The sequence below is a fragment of the Cydia splendana genome, chromosome 11, assembly GCF_910591565.1.
Source record: "Cydia splendana chromosome 11, ilCydSple1.2, whole genome shotgun sequence".
NCBI lineage: Eukaryota > Metazoa > Arthropoda > Insecta > Lepidoptera > Tortricidae > Cydia > Cydia splendana.
In genome coordinates, this window is record NC_085970.1 from 11,942,818 (window position 1) to 11,965,209 (window position 22,392).

The 22,392-nt window shown below is 39.5% G+C and overlaps 1 protein-coding gene and 1 long non-coding RNA gene across 2 annotated transcripts in view; both read right to left on the minus strand.

Moving 5' to 3' along the window:
- Window positions 1–13,172: 13,172 nt before the first annotated feature.
- The window catches only part of LOC134794895 (glutaredoxin domain-containing cysteine-rich protein CG31559-like), a 159,248-nt gene continuing 150,028 nt past the window's right edge, over window positions 13,173–22,392 (minus strand). Inside the window, exon 5 of the mRNA XM_063766738.1 lies at window positions 13,173–13,363. Coding sequence (XP_063622808.1) covers window positions 13,187–13,363 — 177 coding nt within the window. The 3' untranslated portion in view covers window positions 13,173–13,186. The remainder of the gene's footprint in view (window positions 13,364–22,392) is intronic.
- LOC134795053 (uncharacterized) lies at window positions 16,507–20,027 on the minus strand. The gene is made up of 2 exons (XR_010144777.1): window positions 19,945–20,027; window positions 16,507–16,594 (listed from the first exon to the last, which is right to left on the minus strand). It is a non-coding gene; the product is annotated as an uncharacterized LOC134795053 (long non-coding RNA).

The window sequence follows — 22,392 nt, forward strand, 5'->3', positions numbered from 1 at the left end:
GTCACGTTTTAGAGTTTTTATTGTATATGTACGTATGTATTTTTTGCATTACGTATTTCTGATCATTTCATGTAGAATTATTATTTTTATATAGACATGTGTACTTATTATTGATCAGTAAAGAACGTTTTAATTTCATGGCAGCGTGTTCGAGTTAAAGTACCTAAAGGAAAGTAACAATTTTAAAGGAGACGGTCAATTAAGGGTTCTATTTATAAAGGTTATTAACCTTCATCAATAATTTTACTTTACAGATTCCTTTAACTCAATACCGCTGCCGTGAAATTAAAACGTTGTTACTGATCAGTAGTACTTATTTATAAGCTCTAAAAACAAAAAAAAAACAGTTTCAAAGTAAATTTCTGATAACTTTTTGTCAGTGCAAGCCTTATGGTTTCTTTTTGGCAACATTTTACATGAAAATGTTTTTGGTGGGTCTCATTATCACAATTTCCAATACTTCTGTTGCCTAACTTAACAAATTATTGTTTACAATACCTATCGACTTTATACCTACTTTAATGATCACACAATTTTAACGAAACAATGTTTTCAAGAAAATAATTCAATTAAGTGCGAGTCAAACTCGCGCACCGATGGTACCTACATTTTATTAAGTACATTATATATATTTTTTTTAATTAAGTTGTAACTGACTTATCATCATCATCTCAGTCATAAGACGTCCACTGCTGAACATAGGCCTTCCCCTTGGACCTCCATTCCGGTCGGAAGCGACCCGCATCCAGCGTCTTCCGACGGCCTTAACAAGGTCGTCTGTCCATCTTGTGGGTGGACGTCCTACGCTGCGCTTGCTAGTCCGTGGTCTCCACTCGAGCACTTTTCGACACCATCGGCCATCTTCTCTGCGCGCAATGTGGCCTGCATTTTCAAGAAGTCTGGTCGCTTGTGGTGAAAAAAAAATGTATGGAGAACAGAGTGGCCAACTTTCTTAAAAATAGTTTATCTAATACTGATTCTAAAATGGTATCACACATGCTATTTACATTTCTACAAATAAAGATATGGCCTAGATGGTGTTTAAAGTCAGGTATGGTGCTAACTAGTAAAAAAGACAAAAGTGCGATTATCTCGAAAACCACGAAACTTTTACTAGAACTATAAGTGCATTTTCTGGACCAGCCTAAGCTGCCCTGTCGATGGTTAGAAGGTTGTCCATTAATTACAGAGATGTAACTAACCCAAATCGATAGTCACAGCAAGCGATTGCGATTGGATGGCACGTAGACTGAGGTATCGAATTGTGACGTATAATGAATTTTTATTTGCGATTTAAATAAAGCTAGAATTATATGGTTTTCGCGCAAGGCATTTAATACACCGACCGAGTAGGTCGCACCCATCGTCAAAATCTAAACTAACTGGGGATCTATTTCAAAGTTTATTTATGTTATTTCTGTGTCAAATTTGTTGTCTGTTAGGTGACGATAAATATATCCATATTTACAGTTGATTATCCACCTTTTCCTTATTTTTATTAAAAGAAAAATGAAAAATTCATATCGATTTACTTAGACGACTACCGAATAAAGGTGGTGTCCGGCTAGCCCTAAAATTAAAAAAAAGACGTAGAACGTAAACGTTCGTAGTGCAATTGTTTTCCTTTGTGATTTCGATGTGCGAGACATTTTACGTTGTATTGCTGTTGTGAGTGACAGATGTCAAATAACGCAAATAAATTTGCACACAGTCGGTGACTTTAGTTCGTCTACGGATCTCCTCATTTCTGATTTGATCACGCAGAGAAACTCTGAGCATAGCCCTCTCCATAGCTCGTTGAGCGACTTTGAATTCTCAGATGAGGCCGATAGTGAAAGACCACGGTAGCAGTCCGTTCCTGTGAGGGTCGCAGTTCTAACCTAACCTAACCCACTTTTCTGGTAGCAGTCCGTTTCTGTGAGGGTCGCATATCTAACCTAACCTAACCCACTTTTCTGGTAGCAGTCTGTTCCTGTGAGGGTCGCAGTTCTAACCTAACCTAACCCACATTGTTGGTAGCAGTCCATTCCTGCTGTTGTTATTGTTGTGTAGTAGTTTGTTTTCCAAAGGGAGAAATAAATAAAGTTGTACTTTTGATAGAAAGAAAAGATCCGCATGCGAGAACTTCATTCCCGCAGCTCGGCCTTCGGCCTCGCGTGCTTGGGAAATCGTAACTTTTCCTATTGGGTAGTGTTTCAGCTCCAACTTCCTCCTCACGTGTGACGCTTCGGGCCTTCGGCCCAACGCGGAGCTCGGCCTTCGGCCTTCGCGAGCCTTGACGCTTCGCCGTCGGGCCTTCGGCCCGCCGGCTCCGCTTATCAAGAAAGTTGACTTTGTAGGACGTTTGGAGGAACTGCATTCACGCAGCTCGGCCTTCGGCCTCGCGTTTTGGGAGTCGGGGTGGAGGCTCCGGGCCTTCGGCCATCCACTGGGGTCGGCCTTTGGCCTCCCTGCCTGAAGCTCGCCCTTCGGGCTCGCTTAACACACTTTTTGTATGGGATTTTGCTTTGTTCGTCATTCCCGCAGCTTGGCCTTCGGCCTCGCCCAAAATTACTGGGGGTGGAGCATGCTTGGACATTCGAGATAAAGATCCGGGCCTGACGGCCCTCCGCGGGGTCGGCCTTCGGCCTCCCAGCCTGAAGCTCGCCCTTCGGGCTCGCCTAACCTGCTTGGAAATTTGAATTTGGCCCGTGTCCGCCGCCATTTTGGATTTTTCCAAAAAATTTTTTTCACATGGTAATTTTAGGCCCTCAAGCTCGCCGCATGTCAAATCTCAGCGCGCTCGGACCAACTTGAAAAAATTTAAAAAAAAAGTCGGCCTGTTTGAAAATTTTTAAATGCAGTTTGTTTTGTCTTGGGGCCCTCTATGACATTTGGTCGAGCACCCCCCACCCATCTCGCACCGTTTAAAAGTTGCCATACAAAATTAAAATGACCATTAATTCCGCCATCTTAGATTTTTTCCAAAAATTTTTTTTTCATAGGAATCTAGAGGCCTATATCTTTCGCCATGCCAAATCTCAGCGTGCTCGGACCAACTTAAAAAAAAAAAAAATTAAGTCGGCCATTTTGAAAAATTTTAAATGCAGTTTGTTTTGTCTTGGGGCCCTCTATGACATTTGGTCGAGCACCCCCCACCCATCTCGCACCGTAATATGAATACTTTTTGAGATATTGGGGAAATTAAAGATCTTACTTTTTCCCCCTTTTTTTGCTTATAACTTTTGATATTTTGTGTGTGCTACTACACGCTTCGAATGCATTTTTCTAGGCATTATGACGAATCTAATGAGGTATCACACGTATTTTTAGGAGTATTATCTCTATTTTTCACCGTATTCAGTTTCTCGAACAAGACTAATACAATCAAGCGCATGATGAACTGCCTGTAGGCACCTTGAACTCTCAATTATATTTAATTCATGTCGACCGTGGTCAAATATTAAAATTAGTGATATGTATTTAGTTCTTAAATAATTGTATTGCGATATGCCTATTAGGGTAATTTTTTCAATTATTTCAGTTTGACATTTTATATTTATTTAAATTTATGATTATGATGATGAATTTGCACGCTTGACGGGCGTGGCGCGTTGCATGCGATCCAAAGCCGGGCGCCTTCGGCACCCTCATACTAAAAGCGTAACACTATACATATATTGTAACATCCCCATACTGTATCAATCCAAATAAATAATTTCTGATTTTCAAAGGACTCAAAGAGCACGAAGGAATATAATCATTTTGCAGATCGGACGTAGGTATATCAGTAAAGGTGAAATACTGTAAATATATCATACTTACATACTCACAATTATATTATCTAGGAATATAATTAGGGCGAGCGAAGCGAGCCCTATCACTATTCGACGAACTATGCATTCTTGTGGTACACTTTACGGAAAAACTACTGCACTGTTAGGTTTGAAATTTGACATAGTAATGTAAATTCATGTCTAGATGTGTTATCAAACATAAAAATATAATTTTATAAACCTAAAAAAATAAAATAAAGTAATAACACTTTGTATTACTACTAGCGCCATCTGTTTGCAAAATAATGAATTATCTACTTCTCTAACAGATGGCGTTACTAGTAAAAAAATAAATAAATATTGGACATACAAATTGACTAAGCCCCAAAGTAATCTCAAGGAGGCTTGTGTTGTGGGTACTCAGACAACGATACCTATGTGGTGTTTTCAATTTCAATAATGTCGATGGCTCTTACGCCATTAACAACGATGAATACAAAAGTGGGTTAAAATTTTGGATTCAGACCCACCTCGCTTCGCTTGGTTTGACTCCCAATTTAGCAATTAAGTTTCTGTGAATACCTACTAGAACAATCAATCTTGCTGTATACCTATTCACTGCGGAGGTCAATTTTGGTTTTGTGACGCTGATGAACTGATCAATCATGTTGTGTTAGCAAACTTAAATCAGGGTATTTTCAGTTCGAGAAACAGTTTTGGCGCCATTAATTTATTACGTAAGACGATTTTGGGGTGGAGGGGGGTCGAACATATCTTATTTTTTCTTACATGGGGGAGGGAGGGGGTTTTCATAGTTCTTACGTAAGATCACAAAGATGCGACTTTTTATTTAATTTCTATGAAATTATGACGTTTAAAATACATAATAATAATACTTCCACACTATGCTATCAAACACGGTGCAGAGTTAGCTTAAACGAGCTCAAGTACCTTTGTACAGGTACATATATCACATTCAAAAAAATTTTTTTTGAAAAATAAGCACTAATACAAACCAAACGTGTAGGTACTCAATTTTTCCTTTAGATTCTTACGTAATATATGGTAATATAGGGGAATGGGAGAAGGAGGGGGTCAGCCTATTCTTATTTATTTCTTACATAGTGGAGGGAGGGGGTCAAAAACTGGCAAAAATTGACTTACGTAATTAATGAATGGCGCCTTTAGTGTTACTATTGCTTGGAACTGCTAAAATTATAAATAAAGATAAGCATATTAATACAAACTTCAGTGACTTAGGGCCGACACACGACTGCAACTTGTATGGGAACTACACGCCGACTGCACGCCAATTGCAACGACGGCGTGCAGTTCAACAAAATGATCCAGAACCCTGGCAGTTCCTAGTGGAACTCAGGTTTGGTGCAACTAAGGCACATTATGTTTTGGTCATCCGACTCATCTTGATGAGCACTTAGGAGAGTTAGTTCCCAAGATAGAGGTGATGCTGAACCCTGGCAGTACCTAGTGGAGCTCGGGTTTGGTGCAACATAGACACACGCTGTTGGTCATCCGACTCGTTTTGATGAGCAATTGGGAGAGCAGTACCCAGGATAAAGCGGATGCTGAACCCTGGCAGTACATAGTGGAACTCAGGTGGTGTGTAGCATAGGCGCACGCTGTTTTGGTAATCTGACTCGTCTTGATGAGCATTTGGGAAAGCAGTAACCAAAATAGAGCGGATCTGAACCCTGGCAGGGTACTTCCATTGTTCCATTAGGTATAATGGAACTCAGGTTTGATGCAACATAGACACACATTGTTTTCGACATCCGACTCGTCACGATGAGCACTTGGGAGAGCAGTACCCAAGATAGAGCTGATACTGAACCCTTTTTTTTTTTTTGACGGAGTGGGACTCGCCGCTCCTTTCCCCTCTCCTGGCAAGAGGGGGGAGAATTTGGCCCTACCCACTAAACCCACTCCGGCGTTTCACCCTCTCTGCCGTTCGTGAGGGCGCACTGGGACCGACTGGGCTGACATTCCACCACGGCGCCCTCCGGCAGCCCCGGCTTATCGCCAGGGCCCCCCTCACAATGGGGGAGGATCAGAAACGCTTGATCCCCCCCTCCTCCGACGACGTGTATGGGGCCGTGCAATGCGGGTACGGTACCCGCTGACCCTACTGGGGCTCGAGGCGAGCATACGCTCTTTGCCTTCGACCCTGCCGTCTACGTCGGAGAGGAAGCGCGTCAGCAGCCGCTTCTCGCACCCTCTCCGCCTCCTCCTTCTGTGACATGGTTTCTTCGCAGAAGGAGGCCACCGCTTCCCATTTCCTCTCGCTACCCAGCATCGCCGCTATTATGCTGCGTAGCGAGAGGTCCGCTACCCCCGTGGCCGCCCTGAGGGCAGCTCTTTCCACGGCCCAGCGATTGCACTCTTCTAAAGTGTGCTGGGCCGTCTCGTCCGCCGCTCCACATTCGTGGCACTGAGGCCCCGGCTCCCTCTGTATCTTGTGCAGGTAGTGTCCGAAACAGCCGTGTCCGGACACCACCTGCGTTACCCTGTATGTCAGGGCCCCCTTGCTCCGGTCCACCCACTCGTCCATTACCGGGAGAATAGCCCCTATGGTTCGGGTTCCATAGCGGCTATCCTCCAAGGCATCCCTCCATCGCTCTCGTAGGCGCTCCGCGGCTGCCCGCGACACCCTCTCGGCCTCCTCCGCGTCTGGGTGCTCCCCACGCCCCCTCGCTTCCGCCCTCCACCGGTACGGCAGTACGTAGTGGAACTCAGGTTTGTTGCACCATAGGCTCACGCTGTTTTGGTCATCCGACTCGACTTGATGAGCACTTAGGTGTAGTACCCAAGATAAAGCTGATGCTGAACCCTGGCAGTACCTAGTGGAACTCAGGTTTGGTGCAACATAGGCACACGCTGTTTTGGTCATCTGACACGTCTTAACGAGCACTTAGAAGAGCAGGACCCAAGATAGAGCTAATGCTGAACCTTGGCTGTACCTAGTGGAACTGTGTGTGTGTGTGTTTATGTGCGGAGCAGTGTGATTACCGCCAGTAGGTGTCCAGACGGGATAGATTTTCGCTGAATTGTGTGGTGTGGACGCAAAAATAAATTCAAGGACATTGGCTCGCTGACCCAACATTATGTAGGAAAGCCAGTTGGCATCCTTACAAAAAGTACTGGGCGATTGTGTAGGATCTAATAAGCGCTTATGAAATTGTATATTACGTGTGGATGATATTGGCAATTTGATTTTGTCGTCTGGAGACGTTTTTAAAGGACAAAGTAAAAGCTGTAACAAACAGGCGTACTTGACAGCATCCGGGGTCCGGTTAGTATTTGTCTTTCTTGCTCTCACTTATAATTGCGTTCTTAAAGGCCGTAACACACTATCGCACCGTACCGCGACCTTGGTGGCGGTGCGATAGTGTGTTACGGCCTTAACTGACTTATTACATACCCACCCACTCGATCGAACATGAAATAAACCTCGGATTGGATCAAAGTCGCGGTCCGGTACATACGTTTAGGTAGAAAAACTCCGCGAGCCCTTACAAAGCTCTGCTTTTTGCTAGTATTATTTACCTACATTGAAATTGGTTGCTGACCTAGTGAAAATACTGAAATATTTTAACTGTTGATGTAGGAAAGCTAGGCGCTTTCAAGCACCTCGTAAAGTATTAGATGCTTCTGTTATCAGAAAGTGTGTTTTTATAGCACTTAGTGACTTTTTCTTACGTTTCATATGCTTTGTTTCCCATTGTTTGTAAATAGTAAAATCACGTGACCGCGCGGAACATACTGACGCAGGTCCGTCCTCTACAAGCGCTGCCGCGCGACTGAAGAGGGCGTAAGTGCGTTCGCGAGTGATGGCGGTTGCGGATTTAGTAGGTATTGAAACATAGAAATTATTTTAATGATGTTACCGAGACAAAGTGATCCAAATCATCTAGATTATCTTATTACCTATACATTTATGTAAAAAACAAGTCAAAAAAGTTTGTATTGTAGCTCTGAGATTGATTTATTGTTAAAAAAAGGCGTAACTTTGGATTTTTTTTCTATCGAGCAAAGTTTATCTAATCATGTTTTTGAGATCCAAAACATATCTGCCAGATCCTTAAGTATAAGATATATTTTTTTCACAATTTTAAAACATTGTTTCTTATATTTCCGATGGATTCAAAAAACTGGTTCGCTTAGCTCGTACGGGAAAAGCACGCCTTAAGTTTTTCGTAAATAACACGTAAACGGTGGCCGTAGCAAAAAATGTTATTTTACATTAGGTGTACCTACACCACAATTTTATGTATAAAATTGTCTTCAACAAAGGATTTGGTACACTTTCTGGGACCCATATTTAAAAAGCGGGAAAGTTACTTATAATCAATCCTAAGATCGTTCTTCTCCGTTTTTCGTAAATAACTCGTAAACGGTAGCCCATAGCAAAAATAGTCTTATACGAAATAATTTGTATAGGTATAATTTCCTACAAAACAGTCATGAATACAGGTTATCCCAAAAATATCACGTCAAACTGATACTGGAGAAAGAACACCATGATTTCTGTTATTATGTATGTTAACATTATGTACCTACTTAAATGAAGGTCTGTTTCTTAAGTATGTTTAAGTACACTACATTGTACAACAAATCCATTTGTATGTGACTGTTTGTGGTAGGGAGCCCAAGAGGGGATTTTTGTGTTTACTCGAGCGCGTCAGATTAAGATATGAATGATATCTTGCTACCCCGTGTAGTCTACCTTTACCCCTTTTAGCCATATATGTTGAGCCCTTGGTTGGTGGGGGGTTGGTGGGGGGTTCAACAAATTGTTAAGCAGATTGTGGATTCGGTCATATTAGTCCAAATTAACGCTATAAATGTGCTATTACTAAATCTTATAATTATATGCACGCATTTCCTTAATCTGACGGTTACAATATAAAAATTAGGTGTCAAATTTGTGTTCGTCAGATTAAGAAAATGCCTACAAATAAGTGTTATATTAAGTTATAGAAAAAATATAGCATTAAAGTGGACAAAAACGCCCAAACCCACAACCTGTTTAACGATTTTTTAACCCTCCGCCATCCTCCTGAAATTTAAAAAAAATTGTAGACGCTTTGCGGCTCGCTGAAAAAAAAAAAACTTTATATAACTTTTTTTTCTTCTTATCATCTAATATTTCGATTCCAATGGGTTTGTATGACGCTCGAGCAAATCCCGATTTAGCATCGTGGGCTATTGTGTTCTAAATAAATTAAAAAACAAATGATAGATTGAGGGCTGTAGTGCGTTTATGTGTAACGACATAAATCTCGTTTCGTTAAAATATTGATTCTTACAGGTAAATAATGAGTAACCGAATTTTCAACTTATCTCCTTTTTTCATGTCAATTTACACTGTCCGGATTTTTCTTTACCATTACACGGCAACCCCACTTGCACTCCCAGGTCCAGACAAGCCGGCACGCCAAACAAAAGAGACAAACATACCCCTTTCCTTTAGTTAGAGCAGCACCACCAGGTGATATTGACCTTGCGCGGAATGACGTCATTCGCGACCTAGCTGCAGCTTCCCTCCACGTCCGTGTGTGTGTGTGATCCAGACCCTGAAACTTTGCTAGTGTGCGTTTCCTTATCGCTGTGTGGAGAACTTGCAAATTTTGTGGTTGTGTGCGTGTCGTTTCCTTGCCGCGTATTCTTATTGCTTAAATAGATCAGGCGATTTTAACGTTCTGTGTAACTGATGAACTCGAGATAGGAGATTGAGTTAATTTGTTTACTTTAATATCTGATTCAGGCAATACGGCAGCCGTATTATAAATACTTATAGATGGATGTTAGTATGCATATAAATTTCTTTAACTTAAAAGTAAACAATACATATTTTGGCGACGGAACGGTGTGGCTCCGTTGAATCATCTGATCTAGTATCGTATTCGGCAATTTGCTCCGGAACCTCCGAAACACGACACTCTTCGGCCACTCGGTTCACTCGATGGTCCCCTGCAGCGGTTACGGCAGCACAGCACAAAGGTAGTGACACGTTCGTAGCTGGAACACCCTCAGTATTCTGGTGTTATACAACCGGTATTCTGGTGTAGGTACATATTCCACGACTTCAGCAGCCGTTCCTAACCTTTCTTGCTAAGACCCTCACTGCCCTCAGCACACGGGGCCCGATTCGGATTTTGAAATAGACATCTATTAAATATCTTTTAGACATCACCAAGATACAATAACGATATGTTATATGTTACCTGTCAAATTTGACATTTGCGCGATTCTGGAGATACCATTGAACGATTTCCACAGGATATGACTTAGAGATCCAATTCACATCTAATAGATATCTTACTCTATCTAACGTAAAAGTGACATTGGTTGCCCGAATTGCGCTGCAAAAGAGAACTAGTTCATATCTAAACTATAACGTATCTAGAATGGATTTAGTACGTGTCGTCTCTTGTGAATATCTTGAAGTTCGAATACGGCAGACGGCGTTGTAACGTAGGAGACGCTTAAGTTTGCCAGAAGATACTAGAGTAAAATATGTAAACGGGAAAAATAGAAAAAAAGTAATTAAGACGCACTTGTTACAATCTAACGACTTTAGTTACATATATTAAGAATCTTAATTAGTATATTTAAAATAGATATGTATATTGTCATGTTATTTTCTCGAACTCCCCATCGGCATACAAACCTCCTCAAGGTTTTGCCCACGATGGGTCTTGTAATAATAATGTACTTTAATTAGCATTTTTTTTTTTAAATTAAAAAAAAAAAAAGTGTACTTATATCGTAATACGCGCGTATATAAAACGAGAGCGCTACGAGTAAGTTCACACGAAGCAAGCAAGTTCAGTCCGCACACGAAGCGTAGTCGTAGCGTATGAGATTTCTGTCGTAATTACGATATTGGTAATAGTAGCGTACCTAAGCGTGAAGAACATTTGATGCAAGCAGAACGATTACGCTTACACGACGCCTGGTGCCCAGAACTCTACGCGTCTCGTACTCGTGTAACGTTTTTATTTTACGATACGCGTAAGAGACGCGTCTTACGCTTACGTTCCGTGTGCTGAGGGTCTTAATGCTGGACCCCTATTCGACAAGCGACGTGGGACGTATCGTGTTGATCATCGTTTATGTGGGAAAAGTCATAAGTTCTCGAATACGTATAATGTCAAAATTGACATTAGCAATCCACAGGTGACAACCAAACCAAACCGAACCACCCCGAGTTCAAAGTTGAGTTTTGGTTGTACCAAATGATATTATCCACAGGTGATCGAATGAACACTTGATAGAATCAACATGCAACTAAATCAACTGTTGATTTGACGTGGATGCGAAATCTAATAGTTGTACATGTCGAATTTGGCCCCTGGTTTGAGTAAGCTTACGATTCGCCTGCGCTCGCTAAGCGGTTCCAATACCATCTGTGTATATTATGTGTGTGCGCAACAGGTTTGTGTTAGTGACATTGATTTCTCGCACAGAAGCAACAGGCGATTACTTTGTCAACGCTATATTAACTTTTATTCGTATGAAATATGGACGTTGTTTGTGTTGTTTTAGTTTATTGGCTTGTCGGCGAGTGCGTATAACTATTCGGGGTCGCATTAAATATTAAGGTGCCCCAGTGTTATTTTGGCTCAATCCTGTGCGTATTTTGCTCCACTAGTATTCTTTTGTGTGGGGTTTCTTTTAACTTCCAATATATTGTAGATCGTAAAATTATTATACCTTTTAGTACTATAATGTTATAAGTACCTACATAAATAATATCGTATTCGATCAGTTTGTTTGTATGTATACGTACCTATATGTTTTAGACTCACTGCTTGTGATGCTAGTAGGTATATATTGATGTTATTTGAGAAATTGAAGTCCATTTAAAAGACGAAAACATACGAAATGAATAAAAAAACACTTTTAAATACATGCATAAAAATATATTTATCCTATTTGTTTCATATGGATTCCTTAAAATACATTATAACATCCAATATTTTACTAATTATTGTAACTAATTTATGGCATAGGTAATTATTAAAATTACTGCTTAAATTATTATAATATATGATAAATCGGACAACCTTTCGTTCTATTTAAATACCTATCCTCTTGTTAATTCAAGCAATAATATACCTGTAAGTATTATTATTAATTGATTAATGTGCTAATAGCATTTTTGAGCTTATGCTATCAATAGTTTTAAAAAGAGAAACAGAATGCCCAAAATTGAAATTCCATTCAATACCTACTTACAGAAAAAAATAACTGTTTATAAATACTTCTTTTATCGGAAATGTAATAGCTGCTAACATCTGCAAAATTTACGAAAACAATGATTGAAAATACTATGAAATTACTTCATCAAGTTTAAAAGATAAACTTAAACTTGTCAAAATAATATGTTTTGTTGAAGAGTTGACAGGTTATAAGGCCTACATTATTTCTTGATACTTCAAGGCTACATACCTTTATTGTTCTATTTAAAATATCTTTAAGACAAAATAATATAAATATTAACTGGTTTCGCCGAAATGGGTGCGAAAACAGTAATGATATACAGATACACAAGATAATTGAATTGAAAATTAAATGAAGTACATTGTTTAGCTACTAAAGGTACAATTTTTAAACTAAAACAAGTACATACCTATAACATTAGTTATATTTTTTTATTTACCATTTACGAATAAAATATTGACATATATAAGTACCTAGTAATTAAAAGATATTTTGTTTTTAAAAGTCCCTTTTTATGTTTACGAATACCTAATTAAGTACAGATTATCGCGGGATATTTACATGATAAATATCCTGTGATAAAATGCAAATAAATGATTATATTAATCGTATTTCGATACTTAAATTTGTTACTCACGGTTGACAAAATATAGATAAAACTAACACCAATAATATTTACACAGTCAATTTAACACTACTTATTTCATTTTAACACAACACTTGAAAACTTTTCCGTTTCAAACACAAAACATTTTCTTCCGGCTACGCAGTTGAATTGGCAGCTCTGAAGACAGCTCAATAACCTGAACAGCTGTAAAGTATCATTTCATAAAGATTTCAATCATGCTTTATTCATGCTGGACCTATTCGACTAGCGATAACTGACGTATCAAGTTGATCTCCCGTTGACGTGGAAAAAATTGTGAGTTGTCGAATACTTGCAGTTGTCAAAATTTTTGATCGAATCCAAACTTGATAGAATCAAGATGCCATTAAATCAAGGTTGATTTGATGTGGATGCGAAATCTCACAGTACATCTCGAATAAGGCCTCATCTCAGATCTATTTCCTGCATTTATTCGACATATTTCACTAACTTTAAAAGTCCGTCTTCATTTCCATTGCATTTCACACACGTTCTGCTAACCACATTTTGTAATCTTCTTGAAAGCGTGTTCCCAGCTTCAAGAGCACACCTCACACCGTACGAGCCCGACCTCATCGCAGTTCATACACTTGAGGGCCACGAACTCAGCCGTGAAGTGGTTGCGGTGTAAGCTTTTCTTGGAGCCGTTGCAGATTCTGCAGGGTAACAGGCGGAATCCGCCGCACATCTGACACGTGTGGCAGGCGTCGGGACTCTGGAAATTGAGAAATGTTTGGTTAAATACATTTCAACGAACGTTTAAGGGAGACCAGTTGACTCCAGTGCGGGCGGCTTTCTTGCGCAAAAATTAATCTGCATGATGGGCAACATGCCCAGAGGACAAATGATAGAGAATACTTCTTCGTGGGTATTTTTTAGTTAATTTTATGTATGCATATGTATGTATCTTTAACTTTTTGTAAAAGAAATAAGGGGTGTTAGGAAACGAATTAAGAAAGTGCTATTAAAAGGCAACAAATATGAACACATTCACCGCCAGCAATCCGCTAGGCGGGTTCTCTATTTGTAGGCACTTTTCGCTACAAAGCGGAAACTACACGGAATCGGCTACACGCGTAAAGCGTAGCTTGCGCTGGCATAGCATGCGTTAAATAAGGGTCCGAATTTAACTCGAGTGACGGAATATAACATGGCGTTTTAACGGGGGTTAACCCGAAATCACTGCTAGACACAATATTACTTTCTTGTTTTCTTAGTTTTCGTTTTACAGAAACCAATAAAATTTCATTAAGTATAAAATAAACTATCTGAAAGCTTTAGTATTTGTATTGAATCGCAATAAGCAAATCCAGACGGTATTCGAAAAAATGAGGAAAATGAAACACGAAAATAATAATTTTGCTCACAAAAAAGTGTTTCTAACCTCTTTGATGTTTTCTCATCAAGAGCGAAGCTAATAAAATCAGGAGTTTTATTTTGATTAATCAAATATTCTCAAGAACGTTGAACATAAAATGTTAATTGATATTAGAATTTCAATTCTAAAGAATAAATGCCTACCTAGTGCTTATTACCTACCTACCTACCTACCTAGTCTACCTATTAGCGTCTCCGTTGGTTATATCCTCTAAGTAGTGACTTGTCATGTTAAGCAGGCCACTGACGAGCCTTCCAAATGGATGCCGTTATAATGGATTCATCCAAATGGACGGCATCCTAATATTAAACATTGTACGTTTTTGACATTCACGGACCGATTTTGGATTGCAGCCACGCTATTTGGACTGTTGGAAGGCTCGTCAGTGGCCACCTTTACACAAAAAAAAGCGAGTTTTTAAGAACTTGCGCTACTGTCACTCATTGCCATTACGCATTTAGTATAATATATTTAAGTATCGCAAACTGTTTATTTTCCCTACAAGTGTTTCACTTGCCCCATAGATTCTCTTACCCCCCTTATCCTTACTTGTTATATATGATTTAACTTTAACTATCCGGAGAACCAAATTCAATCAAACCAAAACCGCCCTAGCAACGGGGAATCAATCCATTAAATGGCACCATGTGCCAGTGTAAACGTAAACACGTCGCGTTAATAGTGATGGATTGCCAAACTGTTGCTAGCCATGTAAAGCCGGGTACACACTGTCCGACCTGTCAGTCAGAGAGTTTACTCTCAGTACAACTGACAGGTCGGGTGGCTTTAAGGCCTTACCGTAAAACTTGCCTACTTAGCTCCCCAGTGGGTAATTGTGCTCCAAGAGTTTTTATACATTATAAGTATATCACAACCTCATTTAAGTGTAAGAACATGGTAGTAGTGATGGGCACAATAAAACAATAAAAAAAAACGAATTTATGGAGCAAATTTCGGAGCAAAGTAGACGCATTTTTTAATGACGATTATTAATGTTCCTGATTTTACTCTGACACAAAAGAAAGGATTCTGTTGGATTATTTTATAGGTTATAAGGCGTTTACACGTGCCTATTAAATATGTAAGTAAATATTATGCTAAAATCTTATACAGATTGTTTACACTCAGCTCACTACCTAAAAGCTTGTAAGTGGGTGCCAGACACGTGCTAGACGATGATAAATATCGAAAAATAACGAATTAAATACGTATAAAAAATCCGTTATTCAGAAATGAATATTGTAGATATTCTATATTCAATTGTGTCTGATATTTTGTACAATATTTGTAGGTAAATAAAACAGGAAGGAATATGTAGATATATTGATATAAGTAATATGCTTTTGTTAAAGGTTGATTCACGCTAGACCGGGTCGAAGCCGGGCCGGAGCGTCCGACGTTTCGTTTTCTATGGAAAGCACCACGTGATCACCGATCAGCTGTCATACAAAATGACATGCCGAATGCCTCGGCCCGGGCACGGCTCGGGTCAGCGTGAGTCAACCTTAAATCTACATGAGAAGTGAAACAGGTAAAACTGGGATCAGACAGATCGCAGTCGTGCGGTGTCTTATATTTACAAACAACACAAGTTCTAGAAACAAGAACCGTGTAGGTATCAATTATAAATAAGAAAATTACTTTATGTCTTATCGACATTAAACAACGTTGCCCTAAACTTCATACAATAGTCTTTTCGCTCATGTCTCCCAAGTTCCAGCTTCGAACTTTATCGATTTACAGGAGCTATCTCAGTTTCGACTTCGACTTTTCAAAGTAATAAAGAGAATGAAAATATGGAAAACAAAGCTCCCGATCTGAACAGATCAAGAAATTGGATAACTTGCAAAGGAAATTAAAGGAAACTTCTGCAACAATAAAGGGGTTCCAAGGGAAACTGTTGTTATTATTAAGGCCGCGATACAGTGCCGAGCATCTTTTCCATCTTCCTTTCATTGTCAGGTTTACTGATTTTTGATACAAACAAATGTTTTAATAAAATACCTACTTTCATAAATTATAATTCAATGTAATACCTTTAAACGAGCAATTCTTGTTTATTTATATATATTTTTCGGGGATCTCGGAAACGACTCTAACGATTTCGATGAAATTTGCTATATTCGGGGGCGATACATCGATCTAGCTAGGTCTTATTTCTGGATAAACGCGCATTTTGAGTTTTTATATGATTGCTCGGTCTCCCAGATATTAATCATTAAATGATTACAGTGAAAATTAATATAAGAGATGGTAATTAAACGGAATGTGTCAATATCGCCCAGATATTGTAAATAATAGGTGCTCATCTATTTTGTTTTTAGGTTAGGTTAGATTCAAACATTCAAACGTCGTTGGCGTATTCGTAACGTTTTTACGATACGCTTACAAGTGGCGTAGAGTTCTGCGCACGAAGGGTCGCGTAGGCGTAATCGTTTTATAAGTGATATCTCATTAGTTTACGCTTTGGTTTTACGCCAGTCTTACGCTACGACTAGCGTAATGACGACAGAAATCTGATACGCTACGACGACGCTTCGTGTGCGGACTTTTTTGAACTTGTTCGTGCTCGTAGCGCCAGTGTTGGCCGAACGTTAATGCAATTGACCATTAAAAATTAACCATTGAAAAGGTTAATTGCCATTAACCATTAACCATTGAAGGGAAATTAATTATCAATTGCATTGATCATCAATTTGCATTAATATTAATTTATTTCGAACCACTAACAATTAAAAAGATTTAATGGTTATTGCTTTACAAACCATTAAAAATTAAATCAATTTTGAATGAAAATTAAAAATGTGATTGATAATTAACTATTAACAAGAATAAACATCGTAATTTTTGTCTCTGTATTTTTATGCAGGGTTTTCCCATATGTTCCCCGCGAAGACAAATGGGAATTCACCCATTATTGGTAATTATTGGTAATAATGGGTGCTTATTGGTGTATTCCCATTTGTCCCCGATTCGCGTGACCTACGCCATGCATGAAGCTGGGACAAATGGGAATGTTTTATGTGAATGAATATGAACGGCGGGGAACAAAAGGGATACACCCGATATTAGTGTTCCCATTTGTCTCCGCTCCAATGAGATGGGGAAAAATGGAAATATTTCTGTGCAGCTTCTTTTCCCATGTTTCTATACACTCATTATAGGTGTATTCCTATTTGTCCCTGCCATATGTGAGTTGGAGACAAATGGGAAACGGGGACAAATGGGATTTATATGCAGAGCCTATTCCATCTGTTCCAGGTGGGAACAAATGAGAAAACATCGGAAAATGAAGTGTTCCCATTTGTCCCCTTCTTATTGGTGTGGAGACAAATGGGAAACGGGGACAAATGGGATTTATATGCAGAGCCTATTCCATCTGTTCCAGGTGGGAACAAATGGGAAAACATCAGAAAATGATGTGTTCCTATTTGTTCCCACCTTATTGGTGTGGAGACAAATGGGAAACGGGGTAAATGGGATTTATATGCAGCGTCTATTCCATCTGTTCCAGGTGGGAAAAAATGGGAAAACATGGGAAAATGATGTGTTCACATTTGTCTCCACACCAATAAGGTGGGGATAAATGGGAATGTTTTATATGAATGAATATGAACGGCGGGGAACAAAAGGGATACGCCCGATATTAGTGTTCCCATTTGGCTCCGCTCCAATGAGATGGGGAAAAATGAAAATATTTCTATGCAGCGTCTTTTCCCATATGTTTATATACACTCATTATAGGTGTATTCCTATTTGACCCTGCCATATGTGAGTTGGAGACAAATGGGAAACGGGGACAAATGGGATTTATATGCAGAGCCTATTCCATCTGTTCCAGTTGGGAACAAATGGGAAAACATCAGAAAATGATGTGTTCCCATTTGTCCCCACCTTATTGGTGTAAAGACAAATGGGAAACGGGGACAAATGGGATTTATATGCAGCGTCTATTCCATCTGTTCCAGGTGGGAACAAATGGGAAAACATCGGAAAATGATGTGTTCCCATTTGTCTCCACACCAATAAGGTGGGGACAAACGGGAAATATTTATATGCAGTCTTTTCCTATATGTTCCCCGAGGGGACAAATGGGAATACACTCATTATTGGTTATAATGGGTGCATTATTGGCGTATTCCCACTTATCCCCTATCCACGTGTCCTACGCCATACATGAGAGAAGGGACAAATGGGAACACATCATTTTCCCATTTTGTCCCACCTGGAACAGATGGAATAGACGCTGCATATAAATCCCATTTGTCCCCGTTTCCCATTTGTCTCCACACTAATAAGGTGGGGACAAATGGGAACACTTCATTTTGCGATGTTTTCTCATTTGTTCCCACCTGGAACAGATGGAATAGGCTCTGCATATAAATCCCATTTGTCCCCGTTTCCCATTTATCTCCAACTCACATATGGCAGGTACAAATAGGAACACACCTATAATGAGTGTATAGAAACATATGGGAAAATAAGCTGCACAGAAATATTTCCATTTTTCCCCATCTCATTGGAGCGGAGACAAATGGGAACACTAATATCGGGTGTATCCCTTTTGTTCCCCGCCGTTCATATTCATTCATATAAAACATTCCCATTTGTCCCAGCTTCATGCATGGCGTAGGTCACGCGAATCGGGAACAAATGGGAAAACATCGGAAAATGATGTATTCCCATTTGTCCCTTCTCATGTATGGCGTAGGACACATGCATAGGGGACAAGTGGGAATACACCAATAATGCACCCATTATAACCAATAATGGGTGTATTCCCATTTGTCCCCGCGAGGAACATGTAGGAAAAGACTGCATATAAATATTTCCCATTTGTCCCCACCTTATTGGTGTGGAGACAAATGGGAACACATCATTTTCCGATGTTTTCCCATTTGTTCCCACCTAGAACAGATGGAATAGACGCTGCATATTAATCCCATTTGTTCCCGTTTACCATTTGTCTCCACACCAATAAGGGGGGGACAAATGGGAACACATAATTTTCTGATGTATGTCCATTTGTTCCCACCTGGAACAGATGGAATAGGCTCTGCATATAAATACCATTTGTCCCCGTTTCCCATTTGTCTCCAACTCACATATGGCAGGGACAAATAGGAATACACCTAGATAATGAGTGTATAGAAACATGGGAAAAGACGCTGCATAGAAATATTTTCATTTTTCCCCATCTCATTGGAGCGGAGACAAATGGGAACACTAATATCGGGTATATCCCTTTTGTTTCCCGCCGTTCATATTCATTCGTATAAAACATTCCCATTTGTCCCCACCTTATTGGTGTGGAGACAAATGTGAACACATCATTTTCCCATGTTTTCCCATTTTTCCCACCTGGAACAGATGGAATAGACGCTGCATATAAATCCCATTTGTCCCCGTTTCCCATTTGTCTCCACACCAATAAGGTGGGGACAAATGGGAACACTTCATTTTCTGATGTTTTCCCATTTGTTCCCACCTGGAACAGATGGAATAGGTTCTGCATATATATCCCATTTGTCCCCGTTTCCCATTTGTCTCCAATTCACATATGGCAGCGACAAATAGGAATACACCTATAATGAGTGTATAGAAACATATAGTGTAGAGTCTCATGTTAAAATATGTATCACGATCTGATAATTCACTGAAGCTTGTATTAATGGTTATTTTTATTTATAATTTTAATAGTTCCAAGCAAAAGTAACATTAATTATTAGTTTATGAAATAAATTATTTAATTCCATTAAACGTTAATGCAGATTGACAATCAATGTAATTAAACGTCTCAAACTTCAATTCTAACTAATTTTAATTATATTGATGCGTAATGCAATTGATTAATTGCGGAATTAATGGTTAATGCAATTGATCAATTGTTAATTAGAATTAACCATTACGGCCAACACTGCGTAGCGCTCTCGTTCTACGCGCGTATTACGATACGCTTACGCGTCTCTTACGTTACGACACCGTGTGCGGAGAGCCTAAGCTATCTTATACACAATTTCTTAGAAATGGCGAAACTATTTGTCCCATTAACTTTTGAACGTTGTATAGTAATTTTCTTTGATAATTTGTCAAGCATTCAATATTTCCTACTGTTAATTTCTAACTTTAAAACGTAGCAATTTGAAATTGGAAGTTAACACGCGCGTATCTGTTCATAATTATTTCTTAGAAAGAAGATTCTGTAAAGCTTTTAAGCAACCGGAGTAAGTGAATACCTATTGATAAATATAATGAAATTACTACAGAAAAAAAAAGCGTCTATGGATGTTTCTCAGAATTTTTATACAAGATAAATCCGAAACACCACATTGCGCTCCAAAACACGCATAGCTGACGTGGGGGAGAAGACCGCCAGACTGAAGTGGGACTGGGCGGGTCACGTCTGCCGCATGCATCCGGATAGGTGGGCTAGTATAGCCACCAAGTGGATGCCGCAAAAGAAGCGCGGACGTGGCAGGCCCAGACGGAGATGGCGGGATGACTTAGACGCCTTCATCAGTGGCTGGCCGGAGAAGGCACTATAACGGGAGTTGTGGAAATCAGGGGGAGAGGCCTTTGCCCAGCAATGGGTCACTACAACAGGCTAATAAAATAAAAAATTGTGGATAACATCATAACAACGAGACATAAAACATGTAATTAAACGCACCTTAGGATGGCTCACGCTAGACCGGGCCGAGGGCGTCCGACATATCATTTTCTATGACGGCTGATCACGTGATCACGTGGTGCTTTCCATAGAAAACGAAGCGCAGGAAGCTCCGGCTCGGCCCCGGCCCGGTCTAGCGTGAGTCATCCTTTATTCTGTGATGTTGGACCTTGAGTGGTAAGTATTCGAATAAAATATTGGTGTGAAATGGCAGGTCAGATCCCGTACGTGTAAATTTGATTCGATAGCGTGACAGATGTACGCGTTTGGTTTAGTCTCATTTTGTATCGGATATTGACATTGGGATACTGTGACGGGTCTTCGGTGATCACGTGATGTTTTTTTATAGAAAACTGATGTCTCGGACGTCTTGTCCCGGACCCGGACCGTTCTAGTGTGAGTCATCCTTTATGCTCTCAAAAAACAATAAAAACAAAAAGTTCTATACAAATAAAAAAAAAATCATACAAATTTGCAATGCACTTTTTGAAAACTGTGTCTGATATTTTGTACAATATTTGTAGGTAAATAAAACAGGAAGGAATATGTAGATATATTGATATAAGTAATATGCTTTTGTTAAAGGTTGATTCACGCTAGACCGGGTCGAAGCCGGGCCGGAGCGTCCGACGTTTCGTTTTCTATGGAAAGCACCACGTGATCACCGATCAGCTGTCATACAAAATGACATGCCGAATGCCTCGGCCCGGGCACGGCTCGGGTCAGCGTGAGTCAACCTTAAATCTACATGAGAAGTGAAACAGGTAAAACTGGGATCAGACAGATCGCAGTCGTGCGGTGTCTTATATTTACAAACAACACAAGTTCTAGAAACAAGAACCGTGTAGGTATCAATTATAAATAAGAAAATTACTTTATGTCTTATCGACATTAAACAACGTTGCCCTAAACTTCATACAATAGTCTTTTCGCTCATGTCTCCCAAGTTCCAGCTTCGAACTTTATCGATTTACAGGAGCTATCTCAGTTTCGACTTCGACTTTTCAAAGTAATAAAGAGAATGAAAATATGGAAAACAAAGCTCCCGATCTGAACAGATCAAGAAATTGGATAACTTGCAAAGGAAATTAAAGGAAACTTCTGCAACAATAAAGGGGTTCCAAGGGAAACTGTTGTTATTATTAAGGCCGCGATACAGTGCCGAGCATCTTTTCCATCTTCCTTTCATTGTCAGGTTTACTGATTTTTGATACAAACAAATGTTTTAATAAAATACCTACTTTCATAAATTATAATTCAATGTAATACCTTTAAACGAGCAATTCTTGTTTATTTATATATATTTTTCGGGGATCTCGGAAACGACTCTAACGATTTCGATGAAATTTGCTATATTCGGGGGCGATACATCGATCTAGCTAGGTCTTATTTCTGGATAAACGCGCATTTTGAGTTTTTATATGATTGCTCGGTCTCCCAGATATTAATCATTAAATGATTACAGTGAAAATTAATATAAGAGATGGTAATTAAACGGAATGTGTCAATATCGCCCAGATATTGTAAATAATAGGTGCTCATCTATTTTGTTTTTAGGTTAGGTTAGATTCAAACATTCAAACGTCGTTGGCGTATTCGTAACGTTTTTACGATACGCTTACAAGTGGCGTAGAGTTCTGCGCACGAAGGGTCGCGTAGGCGTAATCGTTTTATAAGTGATATCTCATTAGTTTAC